The 26099-nt window shown below is 37.8% G+C and overlaps 1 protein-coding gene across 1 annotated transcript; it reads left to right on the forward strand.

Annotated features, from left to right (window-relative positions):
• Nucleotides 1–5507: 5507 nt before the first annotated feature.
• On the forward strand, nucleotides 5508–25496 carry LOC115411872 (norrin). The gene is made up of 2 exons (XM_030124106.1): nucleotides 5508–5714; nucleotides 24586–25496. The coding sequence occupies exons 1-2, from the start codon at nucleotides 5508–5510 to the stop codon at nucleotides 24808–24810; spliced, it is 432 nt and encodes a 143-aa protein (XP_029979966.1). The 3' UTR covers nucleotides 24811–25496.
• The last annotated feature ends 603 nt before the right edge of the window (nucleotides 25497–26099 follow it).

The following is a 26099-nucleotide window of genomic DNA, read 5'->3' on the forward strand; positions in this document are numbered from 1 at the left end:
CCCATTCTTCTTTAATAGTATCTTCCAGACTTTCTCCTAATAGTTTTGCTCATAGTCATTCTTCTTTACATTATTAACAGTCTTTATGGACACTCCAACTATTTTTGAAATCTCCTTTGCTGTGACGAGTGCATTCAGCAAATTACACACTCTTTGACGTTTGCTTTCCTGATTACTCATATGGGCAAAAGTTTCTGAAAAGGTATGGATAATAGTGTTAGGTATGATTATGACATCAATATATGTTTGGTTTCAAAACAATTGACGTAGTGCCTGCTGAGAAAAAACCAATAAATGCTCATTGTAAATTTTGCTTCCCCACCCTGTACATGCAATATTCTCACAGTTTCCAGGTAGTCCGACGGTCTCTACACTTTTCTTCAGTCTTTCTTTTTTTGTATCGTTTTGTGATTCCTGGTAACGTCAGGATAACCTCAGTGCTATTCCTATCACGTCACACTGCAACTTTTGGATTGATTTTATATGTAATCGTGCCTCATAATAAATTCCCTTGGTTATTTGTCTGAACACACCATAACAGTCTTATTAAGTCTATTCGACCTCCTTTGTCTGCCGTGCTTCTATTTACCCAGCTTCACTTTGTCTATCTGTTTGTTAAATGTGATATTGATTTCTATCAATTCACTACCACAGCTCAGAGAACAGGCCCTAAATGATCCCGTACACTCAGGCACTATCTTAATGACTTGTACAATGCTTAAGACAAGAGCACTAATGATGCTAACAGTGATAGGATAACAGAGGCTGTAATGTTGGGCCAGGTAGGGCTGGCAGGGCTGGAGGTGCTGATGGGTGCTGGCTGTGGAAGGCAGCCTGCTGCTCTGAGAAGATCAGGCGTCTGCTATGTAAACCCTGAAGCACATGTTCAACAGGCCAATGAAACATCTTGGGGAGTATTTATTTTAACAGGCCAAATGATACTTCTATTTCTCTCATGAGGAATGTTAAGGTTAAATGATTCCCCTTAGAAAGAAAAACATTGAGGTTTAAGGGGAATGAAAATGGTAGATGGAGGGAAAGGGTTTATAAGTGTTTTAAATGATTGCATTCTTCTAGCCGGGCATCTCCACACCAGCTCTAAAGCATTTGGAAACAGCAGTGAGAGACGGGGATTGGTAAAGAATTGCACCGGAGATTACTATTGTGTTTTGATGTAAATTATCATAGGCAAGTCCAGAGATTCACCCTGAATACATTTAATAATCACATGTAACTTATTATATTTGACATTAATTCATAAAATTTCTGATTAGTAAAGACGACAAATGTGCTCATGGGTCACATTCATCACAAGGTTAAAATAGTTTGGATTTTTCATTATAGTTTAGTTTTATTTAGTTTTGACTTTTTTTTCCTGTAATTTAGTTAGTTTTAATTCGTTCTCAGAGCAGGTTTGCTAGTTTTTATTCGTTTTGTTATTTTCTAAATGCTTAGTTTTAGTTTAGTTTTAGTTTCTTTATATCTTTTCTCTTCTTCTCCGTCGTATTCAAATAAATCCCAGTCAGGACTCTGCTGCTTTCTCCCAACTTAGTCTCTGTGTTTTCAGGTAGGTGGGGACCAGAAGGACGACTGTAAACCACAAGTGATGAGAAGTGACGGACCGATAATATCATATGGTGCCAGCAGCTAAAATTGCTTGAGGGAAATGAATCGATTTTATATCAGTCCGACATTGACAAAGACGAAAACAAAGGGAATTTTATCCAGGATTTTTATACATTTTAGATAGTTTTGTAAGCACACAATACAGTTTCAGTTAGTTATCGTTTTTTTCTTTTAATTACAGTTTTTATTTAATTCAGTTAACAAAATGTTTTTACAATTCTAGTTTTCGTCATTTCATTAGTTTTCGTTAATGAATAACCTTGATTCATCGTCACAACACCCACGTTTGGCTGGAAAGATGCCATGTCATGTAGAGAAATAGATTCAAATTAGCTTAGACCAGGGGTAGGCAACTTGTTGCTCCGGGGCCACATTTGGATCTTGGACCCTTTTCTAGTGGCTCCATGTGGTTTTGTCAAAACACATATGGAAATGAATAACACTAAGGCCATTATTGTTTTTTTTCTCATTTTTATTTAATTTTTAAACACATTTTGCCATTATTGTCAGAACCATAAAGTCAATCTAATGTTATGCAGCTGTAAAAACGTAGACATATCTGAAAATAGAAGCAGTAGAAGTAGTAATACTAGAGTACTTTCTATGTTATGAGACTTTTCTAGTGGCTCCATGTGGTTTTGTCAAAACACATACGGAAATTAATAACACTAAGGCTATAATTGTTTTTTTTTCTCATTTTTATTACATTTTTTTTAACACATTTTGCCATTATTGTCAGAACCATAAAGTCAATCTAACGTTATGCAGCTGTAAAAATGTAGACTATACTCCAAAGGAATCTAAAAATAGAAGCAGTAGAAGTAGTAATACTAGAGTACTTTTTATGTTATGAGACTTTTCTAGTGGCTCCATGTGGTTTTGTCAAAACACATATGGAAATGAATAACACTAAGGCTATTATTGTTTTTTTTTTCTCATTTTTATTAAATTTTTTAACACATTTTGCCATTATTGTCAGAACCATAAAGTCAATCTAATGTTATGCAGCTGTAAAAACATAGACTATACTCCAAATGAATCTAAAATAGAAGCAGTAGAAGTAGTAATACTAGAGTACGCACTTTTTATGTTAGGACACTGACAGTATTCATCTGTATTCTCTATTGCAAAGAAAGCATTCACATAGGCTACCAGTAAAGTTTTGCTACACAACACAATAATGGCATTTTCTTCAGTGTAGTTCTGTAATATCTTTATAGTTCTGTAAATGCACCAAAACTTTGATTTATTCTCGACATATTCCATGCAAACTAATCCGTAAGAGCTTCGAGGTAAAACATATAGGGGTATGTTTTGGCTCTAGACAATTTTGTTTTCTATTTCTGTTCTAAAATGGCTCTTTCGATAAAGGCAAAGGTTGCGTACCCATGGCCTAGACGGTCCATTGTACGTTTGATATTGTTGATCATGCATCATAAATTGGGCAAAAATGAATCCAACAAACACAATAATTACTCTACATCTGATTATACGGTCTGGGATCTCAGTTCATTTTCAGTTATCCATGGGTGTTATCAACTAGCGCAGACCCACATCCAATCAAAATAACTGAGAAATCCAGCCCGGCAAGTTGGTAAATTAAACTTATATGAACTTTGGATGGAAGTGCTGCAAATGTTTAATACAGATGCTACAGTAGATTTAGCGATTTGTTTGTTTACAACAGTCTCTCCTCTTCATCTGCCAGCCGTTGAATCAGAACCTATCCAATATCAGATAAATGGTTGTGATTGGCCGTCCACAGGCTTGGTCAGGTGGAAATGCATCTGAATGAGAGAGCGGCCAGATGTAATCTTTCAGAGTAAATGAAACATCAGATCTCAGTTTGTTTGGTTCCCCTGCCAATGTTCTGTAACTTCAGTGCAAATGAGGAACAAGAAATGTAGATAGATGTACAATAGAGCTGTTTTGTACATTTCAACTCCTCTACATTTAAATGGTAAATGGCTGGTACTTACATAGTGCTTTTCCACACTTTTATAGTGCCCAAAGTGTTTTACAAAGCCTCCAAGGTTATAATAGTTTGGATTTTTCATTATAGTTTAGTTTTATTTAGTTTTGACTTTTTTTTTCTCTCATTCAATTAGTTTTAATTAGTTTTTAGAGCAGGTTTACTAGTTTTTATTAGTTTTCATTTTTTCTAAATGCTTAGTTTTAGTATTAGTTTGAGGGTTTTTTTATATCTTTTATCTTCCTCGCCATTGTATTCAAATAAATCCCATACAGGACTCTGCTGCTTTCTCCGAACTTTAGTCTCCATGTTTCCAGGTAGAGTGGGGACCAGAAGCCGACTCTAAATGACAAGTGACTAGAAGTGATCCCCTGAAGTGTCGGAAGGTGCCGCTAGCTAAAATTGCCAAAGCGAAATAAATTAATTTCGTATCAATCCGACAATGACAATGACGAAAACGGAGGGAATTTTGTCCATAATTTTTATCCGTTTTAGTTAGTTTTGTAAGCACATAATACAGTTTCAGTTTTTCTTTAATTATAGTTTTATTTATTTCAGTTAACGAAAATGTTTTTGCAATTCTAGTTTTCGTCATTTCGTCAGTTTTCATTAATGATAATGACCTTGAAAGCCTCACATTCACCCATTCACACACACACAGCAATATAGGGTTCAGTGTTGCCCAAGGACACTTCGACATATGGACAGTTGGAGGCAGGATTCAAACTGCCGACCCTTCAGTCATTAGACGACCCGCTCTACCAACTGAGCGATAGCGGCCCATTTAATAACAAACTACTTGCTGCACAAACACATTCAAACTAAAGACCAAACAGTTGAGACTACGCATCTACATGAAAACATCTCACATATGCAGAATATTTCAACGCATGTGACTATAATAGTAAAAAAAAATAAACATTAATGGACCTTAAACCTTAGTCATTAAGCTCCCTTTTCATTCTTTGACCCTAAAAATACACACACACACCTCTCCCTAATTCACAACACATTGCCTGTTCGCAAACCTGCATCAGCATCTCTAACTGCAGCCACCCACGCTCCCTCTTAACACGAACCCTATTGTCAGGAGGACAATAAAACCACGAAGTTGGAAAATGAAAAAAAAAAAAAAAAAAAAGCAAAACATAAATACATGAAAATATGCAGCGGGACTGGCAGAGGGGTTGCAGTCTTGAGAGTGCTTGTTGGGAGAGTGATTTGTTTTAATGAAAAAGTCATTCCTGGGGAGAGGAAAGGGCCTGGCTGCAGGCTGTTTGTGCATGGCTTAAGTTTCTCCTCTATAATAAAAGCACCAAGACTTATGTATCTACATGTGTGTGCAGTGTGTGGGTGTAGCAGTGACTGTGGAACTAAGTTGAAAAAGCACACGCAGCCAGGTTTCGTTATGTATCGACACACCTACATGACTATTTTAAACGTTTCGCACACACATACGGACGCGCATCAAACAGTCAATCATCCCAACTGGCAAACAATCCATGAAAAGCTGCCTGGATGGGGCTACTTATGGTAGCTTCTTGGATGCAAAAATGACTAATAGACAAAACATACCACCTGCAAACAATAATGTTTCTTTTATCTGGTCATGTTTCCACTGATGTCTTGCTGTTTGTCTTCTTCTCCAGACAGTTTTAGTCCAGACAGCGGGGGATGGAGTGGCCCTACGGAGCAGGTCTACTTTTTCCAACAGTTCATCACCCTTGAACCGCCTCAGCACTAGCTAACAGTATCGAGTGAGACCTTCGACGTGTGAGTCTTTTTATGAGATCCTGAAAACAACCGGGGTGAGAGACGGCGAAAAGGTAGTGGAATTCGAAAAACAGACAGACGAAGCGAACATATGGGAGATCCCCGTGAGGATCGAGAGCCTCAGGGTGGCCAAATAATGAAACCTTCAATCTCTGTGGGCCCCCCCTCTGGCCTGCTGCTGTTCCTGATGTGCTGCCCCCTGCTGGGTTTGGTCCAGTCCGCCAGCAGCAACAAGGCTGGGGATAACGCACACCCGCACCTCGGAGACACTGACCCGGAGCGCTGCATGAGGCACCACTTCGTAGAGACCATCACACACCCCATCTATAAGTGCAACTCCAAGGTAAGAGTGTTTACAGAGGGCTAGAGCTGCACAATATATCGTTTGAGCATCGGCATCGCAATGTACATGTGTGCAATAGTCCACATCGCAGGTCCTGCAATGTAGGAGGCAAATGAACTCAGCATGTTTTCATCTTATTTCAACCTGGGTACCTGACACATACTACGCACAGAGATCCATCAATCACAATCATTCTTAATCAGTTTGTTGAAGCAGACTACACTCGGGATGGACCGATTCCAATATGAGTATCGGGTATTGGCTCCGATACTCAGTGTGTTGTACTCGTATTCGTACTCGTAAAAGTAATCCGATACAAATCCACTGATACCACTTACGGCCATGTGACATTCCCAGTTCAGTGCAGCAGGTACATGGCGGTGGAATAATGTGTGGGGAGTGTGAAGAGTTGTGGAGATTTTTCAAAATAAATGAAACGATGATAAAAGTAATACTGACTGCAAGTAACGTTAAAGACACAGACAGATAGGGATGCAGCATCTGTCAGTCGTCTGCATACATTCCAAACGTTTTCCAGGTGATGGCGGGTGAGTACCCAGACAGAGAATACCAGCGGGAGTATGGAGCGGTGCGGACCACTGCTAGCGGAAGTGAAACGAAACTTATCGCTCATTTATCTTTCTCTACTTCCCGAAGCTTCACTTTTAAACTTTACTTGCAAAAACGCCACAATATTAGTATCCCACATTAGTGTTGCCTCTGTCATCTCCATGTTTGTTATTACTGACTTTTCTTCTTCTTCTTCTCAAAAACTTTACTCTTCTTCGTGGTATTTGTCCAGTATGGTTAATAAGAGCAGTGCCCCCTGGTGGATTAATTGACAAACGCTCATTCCAACACATTAAATGTCAGTAGCAACACCTTGTTCCTGTCAGACTAATGACAACGCACGTAAAGCACATTTACAAAAGGAACTAAGAACTGGAATGGGATTATTAAGTCTTGTATCGGTACTCGGTATTGGCAAGTACTCAATGTAAGTACTCGTACTCATACTCGTACTCGGTCTGGAAAAAAGTGGTATTGGTGCATCCCTAGACTACATCCCTGCACATGAGAGTGAGTCACTGGTAAACAACATTGAAAAATGAGCAATGAACAAGAGAAAATCTCCAAAAAGGAAGACTTGGTGCCAAAAAGAAACGCAACCGTCAGTTATCTGGAATTATTTTGGCTCCAAGACGGATGATATTGAAACACATGTTCTGTGATCGCAGAGTTACAAAAAATCGCAACATCAGTTTTTCCAATATTGTCCAGCCGTACAGAGGACACACACATACTACACACATACGCTGTGGTCAACGACAACTCAAGAAAGTCTCACAAATTATCACTTGATTTTTCAGTAACACCTGCATTTTTATAATACTATAGCACTTGAATACAATTTATAATACACTTCCTTACATGTTGTAAGTTATTATTACATATTATTACAGATTATGGGAAATGCATGTAAATGTAATAACATTTGCATTATGCTATAAACAACCAAAATAAATGTATTCACCTGAAGTAAGGCTGTGAAAGTCTTGTCCCCTACAAAGAACAGAATATATTGCTGGGTCTCAAGAAGATATAATTAACAAACTAAATCAAACTTTAGTAATATATAATTAAACCAGTATCATTTTAGTCTAAATAACCAGGAAAAGACGGTGACAAGATCACATGTACACTGTTGCCCATAAAATTGGAATAATTCTGTTTTCAGACTCATTCCTAAGTAAGTAAGTAAAATGTATTTATATAGCACTTACAACTCACAAAGTGCTTTACAAAAATGTAAAAAATACATTAATGTAAAAATGTGAAATTCTCAAATACCAAATAAAATCATGGAATACCCATAAATGCAATAGAATAAAGCTGCATCTTGAGACGCCTCTTAAAATGTCGGAGCACGAGGGTTGCTGCTCGTAAATCAGATGGAAGGACATTCCACCATCTGGGAGTGACTGCTAAAAAGGCTCTGCCCCTTTGGTTTAGCCTGGTATGAGGGATTGAGCAGCAGACCCTGATCAGCTGACCTCAGTGGCCTCATGGAATGCGTACTGATGTAACAAGTCAATAAGATAAAGCAGTGCCTGACCATGAAGAGCTCTGTAGGTGATGACCAGAACCTTGACCTGCACCCTGAAACTGACAGGCAGCCAGTGCAAAGACGCCTAGACCGGGGTGATACGACAACATTTTCTGGAGTTGGTAATCAGCCTGGCTTCAGTGTTCTGCACTAACTAGAGCTGGTTCACAGATAATTTGCGGAGACAAGTAAAGAGGGAATTGCAGTAGTCTAAGCGTGATGATATGAAGACATGGATAATTATTTCCAGCTCAGAATGTGAAACTATGAATCAGAGTTTAGCAATGTTCCTCAAATGAAATAGCTTCATTGAGTCTGTTTTTTTACATGCTCATCAAGGTGCATAGTTTGGTCAAAAATGATGACTAAGTTTCTGATTTTGGACCGCACATTAGAACGAAGAGATCCAATGCTGCTGGTCACCTTAGACACACTGTAATCAGGGGCAACAATGAGAACCTCAGTTTTGGCATCGTTGAACTGCAGGAAGTTAGAGGCATCCAATCCTTAATTTGAGTCAGACACTCATGCAGTTCATTTACCTCAGCCATTATCACGGGGTTAAAAGAAAAATATAATTGAATATCATCAGCATACATATGACAGGAGACACTCTTAAACTGGCTATTAACCCATAAAGACCTAAACAGCTGTTAATCCACTAATCATATCAATACATGGAATAAACTGGTGTAAAATGCAGTTTGTAAACTTTCATGGTCATCAGATATGAACCCATTTGGATGTTCAGAGGCTCCATAGTTACCGTGGAAACACTGGTCATCTTCTACCACATTGATTCACTATAAAATCCATAAAGTTTGATCAATGATAGTGGATGGAGATGCTTGTTTTATGTTTAATTCATGATATGTTTTACTGAAAAAGTCATTCTTTCTTCAGTATTCTCTGTTTCGATATAATAACCTTTGAATTTACTCTGAGTTTTCATGAACATCTAAATTAAATATAGGAAATTAAATATAGGAAAATATATGATTTATAGTGGAAAAAATGGAAAATACGGAGGATAACATAACAATAGATGGTGATAAATCATTTAAGAAAGGTTAAATAGAGAGAAAATCAATCTTACCCAAGAGGAGCATATAAAGGGAAAATAAAATCGGCCCAAAACCAAACCCTGGGGCACCCCAAATGAGAGAGCGACAGACTTGGACATGTGAGTGCTGACAGCAACAGAGAAGCTTCTGTCAGATCTCTTTTCTTCCTCTTTATAGACATCAGAAATCACCTCTGACCTGGTACAATCACATAATGCGTCCCAGTTCCACTTTATCTATTAAGAATAAATTACATCGTAACAATCGCTTTATGAGAAGTGGTAAAAATGGTTTATTGAAACTTCATGGGCAACAGTATATTTTAAAAACAGCCAAATTCAGGAACTTCCTGTTTCACTACTGACTTGTAAAACTTAATCCATACTTTTATTTATAACTGCTGCAAAGTTTTTGATATTTGTACAAAACTGCTGAAAGTGCAACTCATGCCTTTTGTAATAACGACAACAATGCAGCAGGTTATTATAAATCTGTGTAATAACATGACATTAAAATGTTCTACATTTTGTCAGTTATTATATAATACTGTCTTAAAGCCCCCTCTCCCTCCACTCAACCACAACTCCTGTCTAATGTTCATCCTCTTGTTATCTTTGAAAGTCAGCGTACAGAAATTGGAATTTAAATTCTGAGGTTTTCATTTCACATTTGATTCTCAAAAAATCTGAAGTTAAGGAGCAACAATACCAACAGGATCTAATAATCACAAATAATTTGGAGCCAATCATGATTTAGTTCCTAACTTTTACAAATGTGATGAGGAAATCTGAAGCAGCAAGTGAAGTAACGATTAAAATGAACCTAGATTAACACTTTATTTATATCCACAGCAGGAAATACAGTAGAATACACAACAATTAGTATTTGAGTAATGAAATATATGTCAATGGAAGGTAGATGTTTATTAGAGGACAAACTGGCTACACCAGTGGTTTCCAACCTTTTTGGCTTGTGACCTCATTTTAACATGACAAATCTCTGGCGACCCCAGACATTCAAAACTGAGACATTTTTTTTGCTAAAATTAATTGTTTTTGATCATGTAATAGTTTGCTATACTATGTTGCAAACAAACATTAATTTTAGACAACATTTACGCTTTATTTTTAAATTTAAATTTTAAAAGGAAAGGTAGGTGGTGTTCTAATTATAATGACATATATATTGAATCATTATAACATATTTTTTATTAGTATTTTTTTATCACGTACTAGAAATTTCAGGCAACCCCATTTGAATTCCAAGCGACCCCGACCCCAAGGTTGAAAAACACTGGGCTACACCACCTATAGAGAAGCATGAAACATATAGAGAAACTTTAAGAAATAACTATTATTTACAAATTTAAAGATTCTAAATGTGTCAGTGAAGGTGGAGAACATGTCAGTTTAACTCATTTTGAGTAAAGTAACTGAACTTTCATGGAAAAACCATATTACTCTCAAATTATCACTGGGTGCACTGTATTTTTATTATACTAACTACTACCGGGTTTTTTAAGGTAATGGAACCAGTCAACCTGACAAATGACGAAGATAATTTGTTTGAAAAATCAGGGAAACAATGTGTTCCAAACAAAGCCTGAGAGATGCAAGAAAACCCCCGAGTCTGGCCAAAAAACACCCTCCAACAATAACGAAGAGTAATTTATCTCTCTCATACACACACGTATTTTTCTGTTCTTTTAATATTCCTCTTGTATCTCCATTTGCTCTTTCTTCCTGTCTTTGTCTTTATCTCGCTCTCCTACCATCATTTAAACGAGTCACGCTTCGTTTCTCGGGGAGTGTGTAGGTTTGTGGGGCTGGACATGGGCCACACTGCAGACATATTCTGCACCTCTGCTGGGACTTTTAGTTTTTTGGCTGAAGTGCACGACTCCCTGTCGGCCTGCCTTCTCCTGCCGCTGCCAGAGAGCGATGGGGTGAAGAATGAAAAAGAAACGTGGATAGTAGCCTAATGATATCGAGGCGTGGTTCTTATTCAGTTTCGTTCTCTTAATTTGTCGGGACAACTTAGACGCAGCCACTTAATGTAGAATGACTGATGATGTGACTCATGCCAAACACGTCTATGGAAACTGTCAGTTTTCCTTTCCATTTGGTTTGCTTTACACCGGTGCAGTTGTTCATGTAGCGTGAGTGATCAGTACTTTGGTGTTTTTTTAATAATCTTCTTCTGAGTGCACTGAGCAGGTGGCCAAACCACAGCCCAGCTCGACCGAGGCAGGGCTGAATACACTCACAGTATGAGTTGGCCTTTCTGTTACAGTAACTAAACAAACTTTCTGAATGCTTGAATGACACCTCAGTCAGTACAGTTCACACAGAATAGACCTGAGCTCTAAGTGTGTCTGACTGGATCTAGAGCGGTGGAAAAAGTGGGCCGGCCATCTGCTGCACGGGCTTACAGGAAAATCCTCCAAGTTTAAGAATTTGGGGAATATATTATTTTAGGGTTTTTGTACAGCCTGGAAAAAACACACACAATATATTCATTAAACCACCTTTAGCTTTCATTATGAGGCATATTTACCATGGTTTCAGATTAGCCATACAATAAATGTCACAACAATTATTACAGTTCAGAGTTTCAGGAATTTCTCGCCATGATCTGGTTCTGATAACGGAAGAGTTACACCAGTGGTTCACAAACTTTTTAGGCTTGTGACCCCATTTTAACATCACAAATTTCTGGCGACCCCAGACATTCAAATCTGAGACTTTTTTTTTTGTTGCTAAAGTCAATTTGTTTTTGATCATGTAATAGTTTGCTATATAATTTTAGATGGCATTTAGGCTATATAATGTGTATTATTATGGACGGAGGCAGAAAAAGCCAGGTGGAGATTACTGCACAAAGTGAGAATTTGATTTTCCTTGGTCAGGATATGTACAGGCAGTCCAGCTTGGATTTACAAGGCTGACAAGTAATACTGAACAAACAATAACTCAAACTATGAATTATGAAAGAGCTGCAGCATCTGAAACCAACCACAATGAACATAGTAGTGGCCGATTACCCATGTTGAATTGACCAAAAAGACTGACAACCAATTTAAGACAGCCGATAACTCTGAAACACACCAACCAGACTCATGTCACCGACCTCATCAGACTGCCTGACAATGTTCGACCGCTGAAAACTGGGTTGGTGTGTTTTCACCTTTACTGAAAATGAGTTCAACTTAACCTGACTGAGCCCTCGCTACCGTTCAGGTTAAGCAGCTACTGTACACAAGAAACCTCCATTTCACAACTAGGGCTGCAGCAATCGAATATTTAGTATTTGAGTATTCTACTGAAAATTCCTTCGATTAATCGGATAAAACTTATTTTTGCTTGGTTAAAGAGCAATTATAAATACACAAGAGGAAATAAAGTATTTCACTTAATAATGAAGGACCAGTTGTTTTCCTTTTTATTTTTTTAGATAAGTTTTATTTCTTACATTCACATTGTGTATATGCAACAAAATATATTTTCTTGACTAGAAACATTTCCAGAGAGGCCATTGCAAACACAAATAAAAAGAAATACAATTTAATTACTTTCAACTTAGTATTTCTTGTGTTAGAAACAGTAGTACGAGGTCTGGACCCAAATGCATGACCCGCAGACAAAAATACAGTTAAGCAGTGTTTATTAAACACAGACAGGATAAACAGTTCACTAAAAGAGGATTTGAGTGAGTCCTTGGTGTATTGACTCTGTGGATTCGTCACGACGTCCGAATCCAAGGGGGAAAACCCACGGCCCGGGTCGGGAGCACACGAGGGGAACCCGACTAGGAAAAAACAAAGGAAAGTCAGGGGACAGACCAGGTCATGCACAGAGAGACTGACAGACAGGCAACAGTACATAGGGGATAAGGCTGAGTCACGTACCAAAAAAACGGGCGAAAAGGTCAAACACAAATGTGGCAGAACAGGCTGAAGTACAGGCAGGGGGTCAGGCAAATCTCAGTAGTCGAGGAACAATCCAGGTCAGGAACAAACAGGCAGGCAGGCAGGCAAACAAACAGGATCAGAAGAAACGCTGGCAGGTAGACACACCACAAGAGAGGAATATGAACTGGCACAGAACAGGGGAAAACACAGGGCTTATATACACAGAAGGGAGGGAAGACAATGAGACACAGGTGGAACAAATCAGGGCGGGGACAGGTAATCAACACAGGTGAAACAATCAGGGAAGGGAAGCAAAGACACCAGACATGACACAAGAGGAGGATTAACAAATAAAACAGGAAACGACACACAAGACAGACAAAACATACAAGAGTCCAGGGACTGATATGACATCTTGTAAATATCAAAAATATAAGGCATTAATAAATTTAAAAAAAGGCATAAACTTTGCCTTTTTGATGTGCAACTTAACTTTGGCAGCTGTAAGTTTCAGAAATTACAATTTAGACATAACAGGAATGTGTTGTGGCATATAAGAGGCAAGAACATCTGAACAGGAACTTGGAACGAGTCCATGCATGAACAGTTTGACACATTTCTGCTATATTCAGGAGAATCAAGGCAATGCTCCCCCCACCTTATCTGTCTGTCTCATAACCTATACCACCCCCCCCACACACACACACACGTCCACTTAATTGATGATTTCTTCATTTTTGCAAGAAGTAGTTGGATTTTGCCAAATTTGGCCGTGACAAGGTAAGAGAAAGCTTTCATCAAGCTGTGCACCATTTTGGTCGTGCTTTGGGAAATTACCCATCCAAATCACGGGTGCACGGCTCACTGCCTAAATCTCTGCTTGTCACATCATAATAAACTAGCCACACAATCGACAGTAGCCATAATGAACAGAAACCTAGCCCTCTGCAGGGCTAACGTTATGTTATTAAGGTACATTAACGTTAATCTCACTGATTTGCGCTACGTTAATTCTATTTTATCCCGGGTCCTCCGCTCCATTCTGGGTGTCTTATGGGTAGATGCTCCATTGCAGGTATGCTGTTGTTTTATGGAAGGGCCGTGTTACAACGGATACATGTCACGGCGTTCACCTCGCTGTTCAGTCTGAAATGCTTCCACACTTCTGACATTTTCTGTCTTTTTTATTGTTTTTTTATCTTTCGGCATCATTGCTGTATTCACTCGCCTGTCTATGCTTGCCTCTTGCATCTTCCCGCTGCTTCATCCGAACACTTCTGCGTCCTCCGTCATCTTCCTTTATGGCATAAGCGCGTTATGCCGTGCTTTGAGCTTTACAATTAAATAAGCGATTCCTCGAGGCAGAGAAAATTCCTCGATCATTTTTTGTAATCGAGGTACTCAAATAACTCGAGGAATCGTTTCACCCCTATTCACAACGATGTGTCTTTTTCCACCATCTAAGAGGAAATATACTGTAGGTACTGGATGAACAGGGTCAATCTGGACTCATCAGACCACATGGCCATTGTGTAAGGAATGAGAGGCTACTCACTGCATCAGTTAGAGTAAAAGAACCTGTTGCTGATGAAGCATATTAATCACTTCAGTATTATCCATTGGAAGGTTCTTACTTGTTGGCTTAGTTAAACCAGTTTTTTTCAGGCATTGTTACATAATTTGCTTTGTTGTAGTGAGTGCAGGGTATTTTTCTGTGGATACAGGAGGTTCTAGGCTGCGTGTAATGTCGTTTTCTTGTTGTTATCTGACTAGAATCTCATGTTGGACTGATATTGCAATATTTCAACAACAGCTAAGGAAACCCCAGAGACTTCTGCTCCGTGATGAAGTAAACACTAGCCCACATTTTCTTAATCTATTCTCACATCTGTGACAGCTGCAGCGTTTCCATTAATTACCTACACCGCGGCAGCCTAATTTGTCCCACTAGAGTTTTATAGTGATCAAAAATGTCTTCACATTCTGACATTGTGTTTTGCACTGTTGCTTCAGCGAAAACATCTGTTTAAATCAGACTTACTGCTCATCAGAGTTCAGTAGCCAAACCAGCAGATCATAGAGTCACTGCGCTGCCTGAAGCTGTCATTACCGTTATCATCAGTCCACTGTTTCTTCAGCAGAGTCTGCACTTTACAGCAGACCAACTGACAAATTAACTCATGCCTTTAAAATGGATATTAATTGAGCAAGAACATTTTGACAGGCTTGATATTTATTTATTTAATGACTCGAGCTGTGTGATCCCGCTGAAAATCAGGTCATATGACAAATGAAGTCCAGCCCTAGTAACACCCTGTAGTTGTAAATATTCCAACTTTGTCTCCAAGGCCTTTGCACACCAGTAAATACACAAGTAGGAGTAAGAGTAGAGGACCAAAATAGATTTGCCACTTTGCAGTTATATGTCTCTATGAAATGGTCATGTGACAGTTTACATCCACATTTATTAAGAGTTATATAATAAACTAGTGTGTTGACCCATGGGGATCCACAGGTTCTAGATGTGGTTGTTTTTATGCTGTTGTGTATTCGTGCATGCTGTACCACATTTGTCCAGCAGTCACCGCCAAAGCGCTCTGGCCATAGCAATGTAATTGTAAGGCAGTTGTATTCCAAAATTACTAATATTTCTTAAAATGTTGGTCCTATCAACTTGTCATTTTCACTAGTCTCTTCCTTGACCAAAAATACATAAATATACCAAACTACAGCAGTTAGCTCTTTACAGATTTTATGTGAATCCCCGGACACACACACACATGCACACACACACACACACACACATAGAGGCCACTTGGCTTTTATAATATAGATGTGTGAAATCTTTGAAATAACTCAATAAAAGGTATTAGATGTATATTTTGGTGAGAGTTACTATTTGGACCAATAAGTGGCCATTTGTTCAGTAAACATGTGATTAAAATAAGTTATTAACCCTTTAACCCCTGATGTGTCATTGGTGAGCATTCAGTATATATGATTTATTTTAAATATTCAGATTCAGAAAACTTTATTTATCCCATATGAGCAATTCATTTGCAGCTTACCACAGACATCAGCCCAGACATCAGCCCACATCCAAAGTGCAATGTGACAAACATAAATAAATCAGTGTACAAATACAGGATTATTGAAAGCAACTATGAATAAATGTATTTAAATAATTAACAATAAATAATCAATAATTACCAATGCAGACTAAAAGATTAAACGACCCGAATGGTTCCACTAATATTTAAAAACATTAAATAAATAAATAAATAAATAAATCATATAAGATGACTAAAACGACTTCTGTCAGAGTTTAATTATATTGATAAAAATTCAACCATTTGCTCATGTTCAAAACATGTTAATAGAATAGATCTTGTTCTAGAGCATACTCAGTGCCCCCCCCCCGGTCAAGTATTACATCAGGACCTCTTTTGTGCATACAGGTCACTTCAGGTTCGCATTCAGTTTATACTCAAAACTGATAAAACTCAGATTTAATGTGTACTATGAACGAGGACACAAAAAAATCGGATTGCACCAAAAAATCCGAATTGTGCATTAAGACCTGCTGTCTTCCCTTATAGATGCAGTTGACTCACATCATGAACCTTCTCTGTTTTCAGATAATCACTTTTAGTCTCTACAGTTATACTAATTAATCTATTAATGTTTATAGTGTAAGGTGGAAAGCCTGTCACAGACTCAAACTGCATATACAACCAACACAAGAATTATGAGAATCAGGTTTGGTGTCTCTGCTTAATAATCCAAAGCCAATCCAAGACAAATTGATCTCTATTAAACAGTAGTTCTCAAATGTTTTCAGTTCAAGACCCAAAAGTAAAATCTGATTTCTGTCTGAAACACAAACTTGGTAATTTGCCATAAACCCAACATGATAATGTTTGATCATATTTTCAAGTCTGGACTAAAGAAAACCCAAAAATTTGAGATGAACACAGCAATAGAGTAAAGGAAAAAAAAAACCTTCTTTTATATGAATCAGAAAAAAGGATACACACATCAGGGCATTGTTATGTACCCAGTGAAAACAGGTTTACCGCCCATTTTTGGACAGCTACTTCAGTATTTTAAGAGGAAACAGTCAAGTTCATACACAAACAGAACTGAGGATAAAATCAGCGACTGATGTAGTTGTAATATAGTTCAAGCACAAATAATAAAGAAACTAGTAAAACAGACAGCAGAGGTAAACAGTAAGGTAAACCTTCAGCTGTGCTTTAACTTGATGCAGATAACTGACTGAAACCAAACAAATGATGATCAAAATTGTGGATTTAATTCTCTGTCAGTGCTCTCATAGTTGAAGCACCGTTCATAATGTTTCATTCATCAAAACCAAACACATGGAGATTTTATTAAAAACTGACTAAAGTCTTAAAGAAAATCAATTCAACCTGCTGAGTGTTCTGTCAGTTTTCTCAGTAAATGGATGTTCGTAATTTCTAAGAATTCTCTACATGTCTTTTTAACCCATAAAGACCCAGTGTTACTTTTGTGACAATTACAAAAAATTATTTTTCTCTATAATTAACCTTTCTTAAGTGTTTTATCACCATTTATTACATTATCCTCTGCATTTTGCATTTTTTAGTGAAAATGAATTACGCTCCTATATTTAATTTACTAATCATGTAGATGTTCACTGACGCTCAGATTAAAGTTAAGGGTTATTATATCAGAAATAGAGAAAACTGAAGAAAAAGTGACTTATCAACAAAGATATCATTAACTGAACATAAAACAACTGTCTCCATCCACTGTCATTGATCCAACTCCATGGGTTTTACTGGTGATCACTGCTGTAGAAGATGACGGTGTTTCCACGGTAACTATAAATGTTAAATAAGCACTTTAAACTACCATGAGTTTTATCATATTAACCCATAAAGACCCAGAGCTATTTTTGTGTCAGTTCTCAAATGATATTTTCTCTATTTCTAACCTTTCTTAAGTGATTTATGACCATTTATTCTAATTTTATCCTCTATATTTTATATTTTATCACCGCAAATCAGGTATTTTCTTGTACTTAATTTACTGATCATGTGGATGTTCATAAAAGCTTAAATTAAAGTTGAGGATTATTATATCAAAAGCAGAAAAAAGTGTAAAATAGGGATGTAACGATTACTGGTATAACAATAAACCGCACTAAAATTGTAGACGGTTAGTATTACCGTTGAAATTCTATTTTTCATGATAACTGTGTTTGATCACCGCACTTTTCCGGAGGAAATGCCTATGTAAAGATCTGCTTTTATGTCAAATATTTGAGTATAGTTTTAATTTATTACAATTTTAATTTTATATACCTAATATTTGGAACCAATATTGACTTTTAAAGTCGTTGAAAAGGTTTGTTTAGCATGTTTGTGTTATTTATGTAATAAATTATATACATTTTTCAAATCGGATTTTATATTTTTTGTGTGTTTTTTGTCCTTTTATGTTGATATAGTAGGTTAAAGTGAAAAAAAAATAATAGGCAGATGATATAGATGAAGTTGTGCTGAAAAAAAAAGATACCAAACATGAGTATAGATACCAAACATGAGTATAGTAAACTTGTTTAAAATTTGTTTATATAGTATATAAAGGCAAAATCAAAAGGACTAAAAAACAGCCTAAATAAGCTCAGACCACTAAGGGTTAATATTTGAATGTTTCTGCAACAGAAGGTACATTTTGCCTATTATTTTATTTGTTTTTTTTTTTGTTTTGTTTTGTTTTTTTTTTTTCCAAAATACAACTTGGTTAAATTATTTCAGTGTGTGTAAAAGTACTTTTTGAACATTTGGAGCACAATTTCAACAATAACGCAATAATAATGATAACCGTGATAATTTTGGTCACAATAACCATGATATGAAATTTTCATATCGTTACATCCCTACTGCAGAAAAAGTGACTTTTTCAGTAAAATAGATCATTTATTGAATATAAACCAAGCATCTCCATCCACTGTCATTGATCCAACTCCATAGGTTTTACTGGTGAATCACTGTTGTAGAAGATGATGGTGTTTCCACGGTAACTACGGAGCCTCTGAACATTCAAATGGGTCATATCTGATGACCATGAAAAGATGACAAACTGCATTTTACACCAATTATTTACATGTATTAATTAGATTAATAGATCATAAATTGTTAAACACTTTAGATCAGTAGATGGTTTTGGTCGCCAGTGGCTTTTTGGGTCTTCATGGGTTAATTTACCGTTTTCTGCTTGAGATGACGATGCTGAAAGTTTAACTGTGGCTCTAACAGCCGCAGTAGATCATATCAGCTGGTTATGAATGAAAGAAGGAAGACAGACCGAGTGTCACAAACGGGGAATTGTCACGGTTTGACAGCTTGATCCTCAGCTGGGACAAAGACAAATGGACTTAAAGTGGCGACAACACTCCTGTTGGGTGTGTGTCACCCTGCCGTGGCCCCAGACAGGCTTTTGTTGAAGTGGGTACACGGGTGGCGACACACAGCAGCTGACAGAAGGACATGACACAGGAGTCTGTTTAGGGAGGCGACAGGAATGCGGTGACCCACAGTGGAATGTCAGTCGGTCGGTCACAACACTAATCAGACCGACCCTTTGTATGTGCCTGTATGTGTGTCAGCTGACTGGACAGACTTGAGGAAAGCATGTTTTGTTTTGTTCGCTCCAGGATGTTGAATGCGAAGTGGAAAGACATGAGCGTTGAGTGTGCATGTAGCTGTGTGTGACCCTGAGCTGCAGCAGGTGTAGGACTGACTGACCCGTCTAGTTGCTATCTCTGAGTTTTGCAGGTGCAAGGCCGAGGTGCAGAGAACCGGGAGGCATTCTGGGCACAAATAAACATCTCACTTTCACACTGCTTCATTGTACCCAGAAACACTCTTATCATTCTTGACGGAGCCTGAAGGTCACAAAGAACTAGGGTTCAAGACAAGACATGAGAAAACAAGATTTAAAGTTCTCTAAAACACTGTCTTCTATTTAATTTCCTGTATTGTCGTCATCTTGGATCACGTATAATGATTTATGCGTGTGTCTTGCTACTCTGAAAATGATAAACTCAAGCTAAATCAAGTATTTTCAGAAAGAGGATGTGGAAACAGAAATGGCATGTGGTGTGTTTTTCATTCAAAAACCCACAAACATTTGGTTTTCCTGGACAGAAACGGCAGAAATTACATCTATCAAGGACCTGGTTTTCCTCCTGACTGTTAAACATAAAATACTGTTACTTCACGTAGTTCTTTAACAGTATTTTATTCAATTTTATTCAAGCCATTACGTTATTTATGGTGTTGATAGATAGATAGATAGATAGATAGATAGATAGATAGATAGATAGATAGATAGATAGATAGATAGATAGATAGATAGATAGATAGATAGATAGATAGATGGATGGATGGATGGATGGATGGATGGATGGATGGATGGATGGATGGATGGATGGATGGATGGATGGATGGATGGATGGATGGATGGCCTTTACATCCTGACCAGTGACACACAAAGTGGTATTCATTTGGAACCTGTCAGTTGTTGATATAATAGGCAGCAAGTGAACATTTAGAACAACAGAACTTTGACAAGGGTGAAATTGGAATGTTCAAATCACTGGGTCAGAGAAGGACGTCTCAAAAATCACTTTTCTCTTCAGATCATGGTGTTATTTAAACCAGTTAATCTCCAAGATGATAACAGCTCCCCCCAAAAAAATTTCAGCAAAATCTGTCAACATTTGACACCCCCCTCCCCCCCCGCAAAGTATGAAGGGCCTGTCAAAAAACGCCAAAAAAGGCTATTTTTAAATGCATTACCATGCTTAATGGATACTAAATGGATAGTAAAGTGCCTAAAGTAAAGACATCCATACTGCTTCACATGTGGTATTATATTTGTCTTTTACTAAAACCTGTATTTTGCTAAAAAGGGGGTTAAGAAAACAGACATTGTGTTCAACTAGATTTACTGTTCTGAACTTCTTTCTCTTTCAAGTTTTTAGCCTATAATTGAGTTATTTTATCTTAAAAACACCTTATTTTCACTCATATACCACCTGATACAATAACCTATGAAGGTGATATTACATCGACGCTGTAAAATACCAGAAAAAGCAATTTGTGGACACTTAAGACCTCATTATATGTGATTTTCTGGGTTAAAATGAGCATTTTTGCCATTTTTTGACGGGCCCTTCATACTCTGTGGTGGAGGGGGGGTCAAACATTGACGGATTTTGCTGAAACTTTTTTTGGATCAGATTATCATGTTGGAGATTAACTGGTTTAAATAACACTGTGATCTGAAGAGAAAAGTGATTTTTGAGACGCCCTACCATGAAGTAATGGTACGAATGTAAGGAACGATGTTCAAAAGGATAATGTGGATGTTGACAGGTGTCTGGGTCAGCACTTATGTTGTTGGAATCCTCTAAAAGTGATGTTCTAATGTTCTAAAACAGTGTTTCCCAACCAGTGTGCCAAGGCACATAAGTGTGCCGTTAGAAATCATTAGGTGTGCTGTGGAAGATTATCTAATTTCACCTGATTGGTTCTGTAAGAAAGTGGCATGATGTGGATATGTACGACTGCACGCGCCAGTGATCCACTCTACAAGAACAGTTTCCCTTTGCAAAGTGAAAATGAAGATGAACCAGCCCCAATGCTGTGTGTTCTGTTGATAAACCCACCCACACCAGTGTAGCGCAGACCCGCGGATCGGGTTGGGGCGGGTTCACTCATATACCACCTGATACAATAACCTATGAAGCTGATATTACATCGACGCCTCTGTTATATGAATCTTCAATTCCTTCAAGAATACCAGTTTTATGTTCAACTAAACAGGCCCAGGTTTCACACTGAGGAAGTAAATTGAGACTAGATTTGCATTATATTTCAGTAAATATAATTTTTGTTAGGTGGTGTGCCTTGTGATTTTTCTAATGTAAAATATGTGCTGTGGCTCAAAAAGGTTGGGAAACACTGTTCTAAAATACATGTGTCTCGTGTATTTTTTATATTTACTTTTTTTTCCCACTTATGAGTAAAGAACCAAATATGGTAACTTCATTGACCTTGATTTTCTACATAATATTTTTTTTTTTATATTTCAGTCTTATTATGTCCTTCAATATCACACTAAGGTTGAAACTTAGAATTTCAGAGTATTTCTATGAGTGCCCGATAAAGGGTTAACATTTCCCAGCTACCATCGGGTGAAGGCAGGGTACAGCCTCAACACTTCACCGTTTCTGACATAAACAGACGAACAAGCATTCGCTCTCACCTTCACACCTACAGCCAATTTAGATTCCATGATGTTCTACTTCAGTGTATATCTCCGTGTCCCCAGTGTGTCCACCTTCCGTCCAGTCACTGAACCATGGAATTGAATTTGCACAGTGAGTTGTTTCAGACTTGAGACACAATGTTTCGGACTTTACATTGTCTTGTTTTGGCACTTGATTCGAGACCCCAAAGCTCAGACCGAGACTCACTTGAGACCTGATAAACAATAACTTCATCCCACTTCTGAAAATTATAGTTGTTAAAATAAACAGATCGTCTCTCTGGCTCTCTTCACCTCTGCAGCGCTGACAGGCGAACAGGAACATCTACTTTTCATCTGTTTTCTTATTATTCACAGTCTTACATTTAATTGGTGGACAAAAGTTTTTGGACACCCCATGCATTTGTGATATATTGTATTAATAATCATTCTTAAGTCATTGAACTCTACCAAGTACTGTTCCATTCTTGGACCCACATGCTCCCTTCTGCACATGCTCTGTTCAGTCAAAACTGGTTTCAGCAAAATAATGAAACCCATCCTGGACATGGCATGGTGAAACTGGCAAGAAATTACATTTGTTAAAATCATTTCCTTTTTATGTCTGTCCAATACAGCCACACCTTCTGAGAGATTTTTCCACAAATCTTTCATGATCATTGAGATTGTGTAAAGTTTCAAGGGTGTCCAGAGTCCTTTTTCCACTACTGTACCTTATATTATGATTATTTTGACAAGTACAGCAATTGTGAAATGAGTCACAACTTGAACAGGAATGTTCATTTTTGTTGAGGTTCATGCAAACCAAATGTGTCCCCTTATTTCTGGTGAATATGACTTGTTGATTAGGGCATCGCTGCTTCATTTTCAATTTTATGTTCTGACCTTTTTCACTGTGATTTGTATAATACATTGGCCATATTGGGAACAACACTGATTTACTAGTCAAACCCATGGAGTTTCATGAATGACAGTGGGTGGAGATACTTGTTCTTATGTTCAGTTAATGATATATTTACTGAAAAAGTCACTTTTTCTTAAGCTTTTTCTGTTTTTAGTATAATAACCCTCAAATGTAATGTCACCTTGATGGCTAAAGTACATGATTAGGAAATTAAATCTAGGAAAACAACTGATTTTAATATACAGAGAAAAATATTATGATAAATGATCAATAACTTCAGTAAAGGTTAAACAGAGAGAAAAATTAATTTGGGAATTTCCACAAAAGTAGCACTGGGTCTTTATGGGTTAAGACTGTGTAAAACTTTAAGCAAAAACTTTTTTCCAGTCTTTTGTTATTATCCCTTATTATCTTATGTCTGTTCTTAAAAATGTAAAAAAAAAAATCTATCTGCTAAAATTTGCTTAGAGGTCTTATTTATGTCTTTGTGCATAAGAAATCAATATAAGTGAATCCCCAAAGTAACTTTGTGTTGGTAAATGCAAGTTATCCAAATTAACAGGATTTCAGTTCTGTTGCAACATGTTGATGGTCATATGAACTATGTTTTCAGGTCAAAAATGTCCAATTTCATCACAATCAATGCTATATTTTCATGTCACAAACGACCAAGTTATATTTTAACTGAATTTACCTGAAAAACAAATATTCTAGTCTTTTAGATTCCTCAGTTTTTCTTACAAGATTATATCCTACATATCATGTTTTATTTTTACAGGTTGCAATATGGAGTATGGTGCTGATCCATCCTGCTTATGTTACGCCAATACATACATTAAGAATGTCACGTCACTTTTTAAATCAACAGTTTTCTAATAATAAGCATTTTTATAAAGAAATAACAATTCTATATTGTTATTTACTCTTTAGTATGATGATAAACTATACAATAAATAATTATGATACTAGTTTTTGCACAGGGATCATTTCTGGAAACGGTGACATGGCTGCCGAGCATCAGTATGATGGGATCTGTAACAACCATGTCACATCCGTCCACTGTCACATTGTGTGTTTTTGTGTCAGCTGTTATTGCTTTAGATCCACAATACTAACATTTATGAATAAAAGGATAATTAGCAATAGTAAGTATATAAGTTTATTACTAATAAAGCACTGGTACTGACCAGATCATCATGGGTAATGCCACATCCGTCCACCAGCAAAAGTTTTCACATACACATGCTATTCAAAATCCAACATTTCTGAAAATATAGCTTCCACTGTCAAATAATATCAGTAGTCTGTGCACAAATGTATTGGCATTATTTCAACACAGTTCTATGCATTTCTTACAACTTTTTTTTTTTTTTTTGACAAAAATGGCCACTCATTTGACCCCCTGAGTAAATTTTAGCCACTATAAATAAAATATTAAAAAAAAAAAAAATCCACTACTGTATATTAGTAGAACCAAAGGTCAAATTGAGGGCTTTACAAGTGTTAGATCTGTCATTTCCGTGTTGGAGCCTCATGTTGTCTTCCATGCTGTGTTTCAGATGGTGTTGCTGGCGCGCTGTGAAGGCCACTGCAGCCACACGACCCGCTCTGACCCCCTCATCTCCTTCAGCTCGGTGCTCAAACAGCCGTTCAAAAGCACCTGCTCCTGCTGCCGGCCGCACACATCCAAGCTGAAGGCGGTGAGGCTGCGCTGCGCCGGCGGGACGCGCATTACAGCCACGTACAGATACATCTTGGCCTGCAACTGTGAGGAGTGCAGCTGAGCGGGGAGCAGCACCCTCCCACACCCACGAGACTTTCAAGACACGGCATCTTCTCAGCCCGAAGGACAGCAGCTCGAGATGCTTGTTGCTATCTTGGGAGCGATCATTTTCAACAATCCTACCACCCTCTCAACGGCCTTAAACCTGACCTGCAGCACTTGGGATTCCGACAGAACATACTATATACCCTATCCGCTCTCAGTTGTCCCACCAGGCATGGCTTCACTGTGTGTGTGCATTCAATCTATACAAACCATATGAAGCATTCTTTCTGCAGCACACAAGGCCAGACACCACAAATTTCTGCTCCCATGGGCCAGTCGGAGACCCTCCTCAATGCGGAGGCTCATTACAGGCCTCGGTAATTCATAACACACACGCTCATGAACCGCAGAATGAGAGCTCATTACAAATGTCTGTAACAGCTTTCTGCCAGCTCCATAAAAACCCCACCATGCATTTGACAACAAAACAACATGGCTCGTTAAAAAGCAGCATGGGAAAGGATGAGGCCCAATGAGGATGAGACATGTGGTGGATCTATAGAGGAGCACCTGCGTCGTGTTTCTCCGGTGCGCTTATTCACCCAGTATATTTTACACACTCCCTGCAGACTTTCATCACGCTGTGTAAAACATGACCAATGCTGACAGGAGAGCTCATCAGGTGAGCAATAAAAAAAAAAATAGCGGCAGACGGTGTAAAAGGAGCTCTGACGATGAAAGAAGACAGAGGATAAATGTTTTGCCAGCCTCTGGTAGCAGTTAGATCTGACTGGACTGGACTGGACTGTCCGTGGACCATCAAGCCATTCAGTGTTCATTTTATTGTATTTGATTCTCTGTGATGTCAACCTTATTGAAACTGTAGCTACGTTCATGTCTCATGTATAAATCTGCAGCTTCTGCCTGTTGTGTATTGTTACAAATGACATGTCTAGTGTTTTGACCCTCTTGTCAAAACAGCGCTACGGTCACTCTGCTTACAAGTGTAACGCCGGCATTCATTATAGGTGAAGACCGAAGAAGACTCCGATATATTTCCTTCTGTCTGTGCTCCATTAGAACATAACTGTGTTTCCTCTGAATTTAAAAACTGCATTGTTCCAATTGTGATTCCTTCCTCTGTAAAATGTTTTTTTTTTTCAAACCACAAAGTATTCAACGCTTAGTATCTGAACAAACATAAGGCAGTTTTATTACTGTGATATCAGCCAAAATATAGATATAAAGAAACCAAGTGTCTTTGATGATAACATTACATCAGGCTAATGAATGTGGCGCTTGCAA

This window comes from Sphaeramia orbicularis, chromosome 21, assembly GCF_902148855.1.
Source record: "Sphaeramia orbicularis chromosome 21, fSphaOr1.1, whole genome shotgun sequence".
NCBI classification, from domain to species: domain Eukaryota; kingdom Metazoa; phylum Chordata; class Actinopteri; order Kurtiformes; family Apogonidae; genus Sphaeramia; species Sphaeramia orbicularis.

Excerpts from the sequence above, each read along its gene's own strand:
- LOC115411872 (XM_030124106.1), top strand. The coding sequence starts at position 5,508 with ATGAAACCTTCAATCTCTGTGGGCCCCCCCTCTGGCCTGCTGCTGTTC. Across the intron at positions 5,715-24,585 it reads TCTATAAGTGCAACTCCAAG|ATGGTGTTGCTGGCGCGCTG; the intron begins GTAAGAGTGTTT and ends GCTGTGTTTCAG.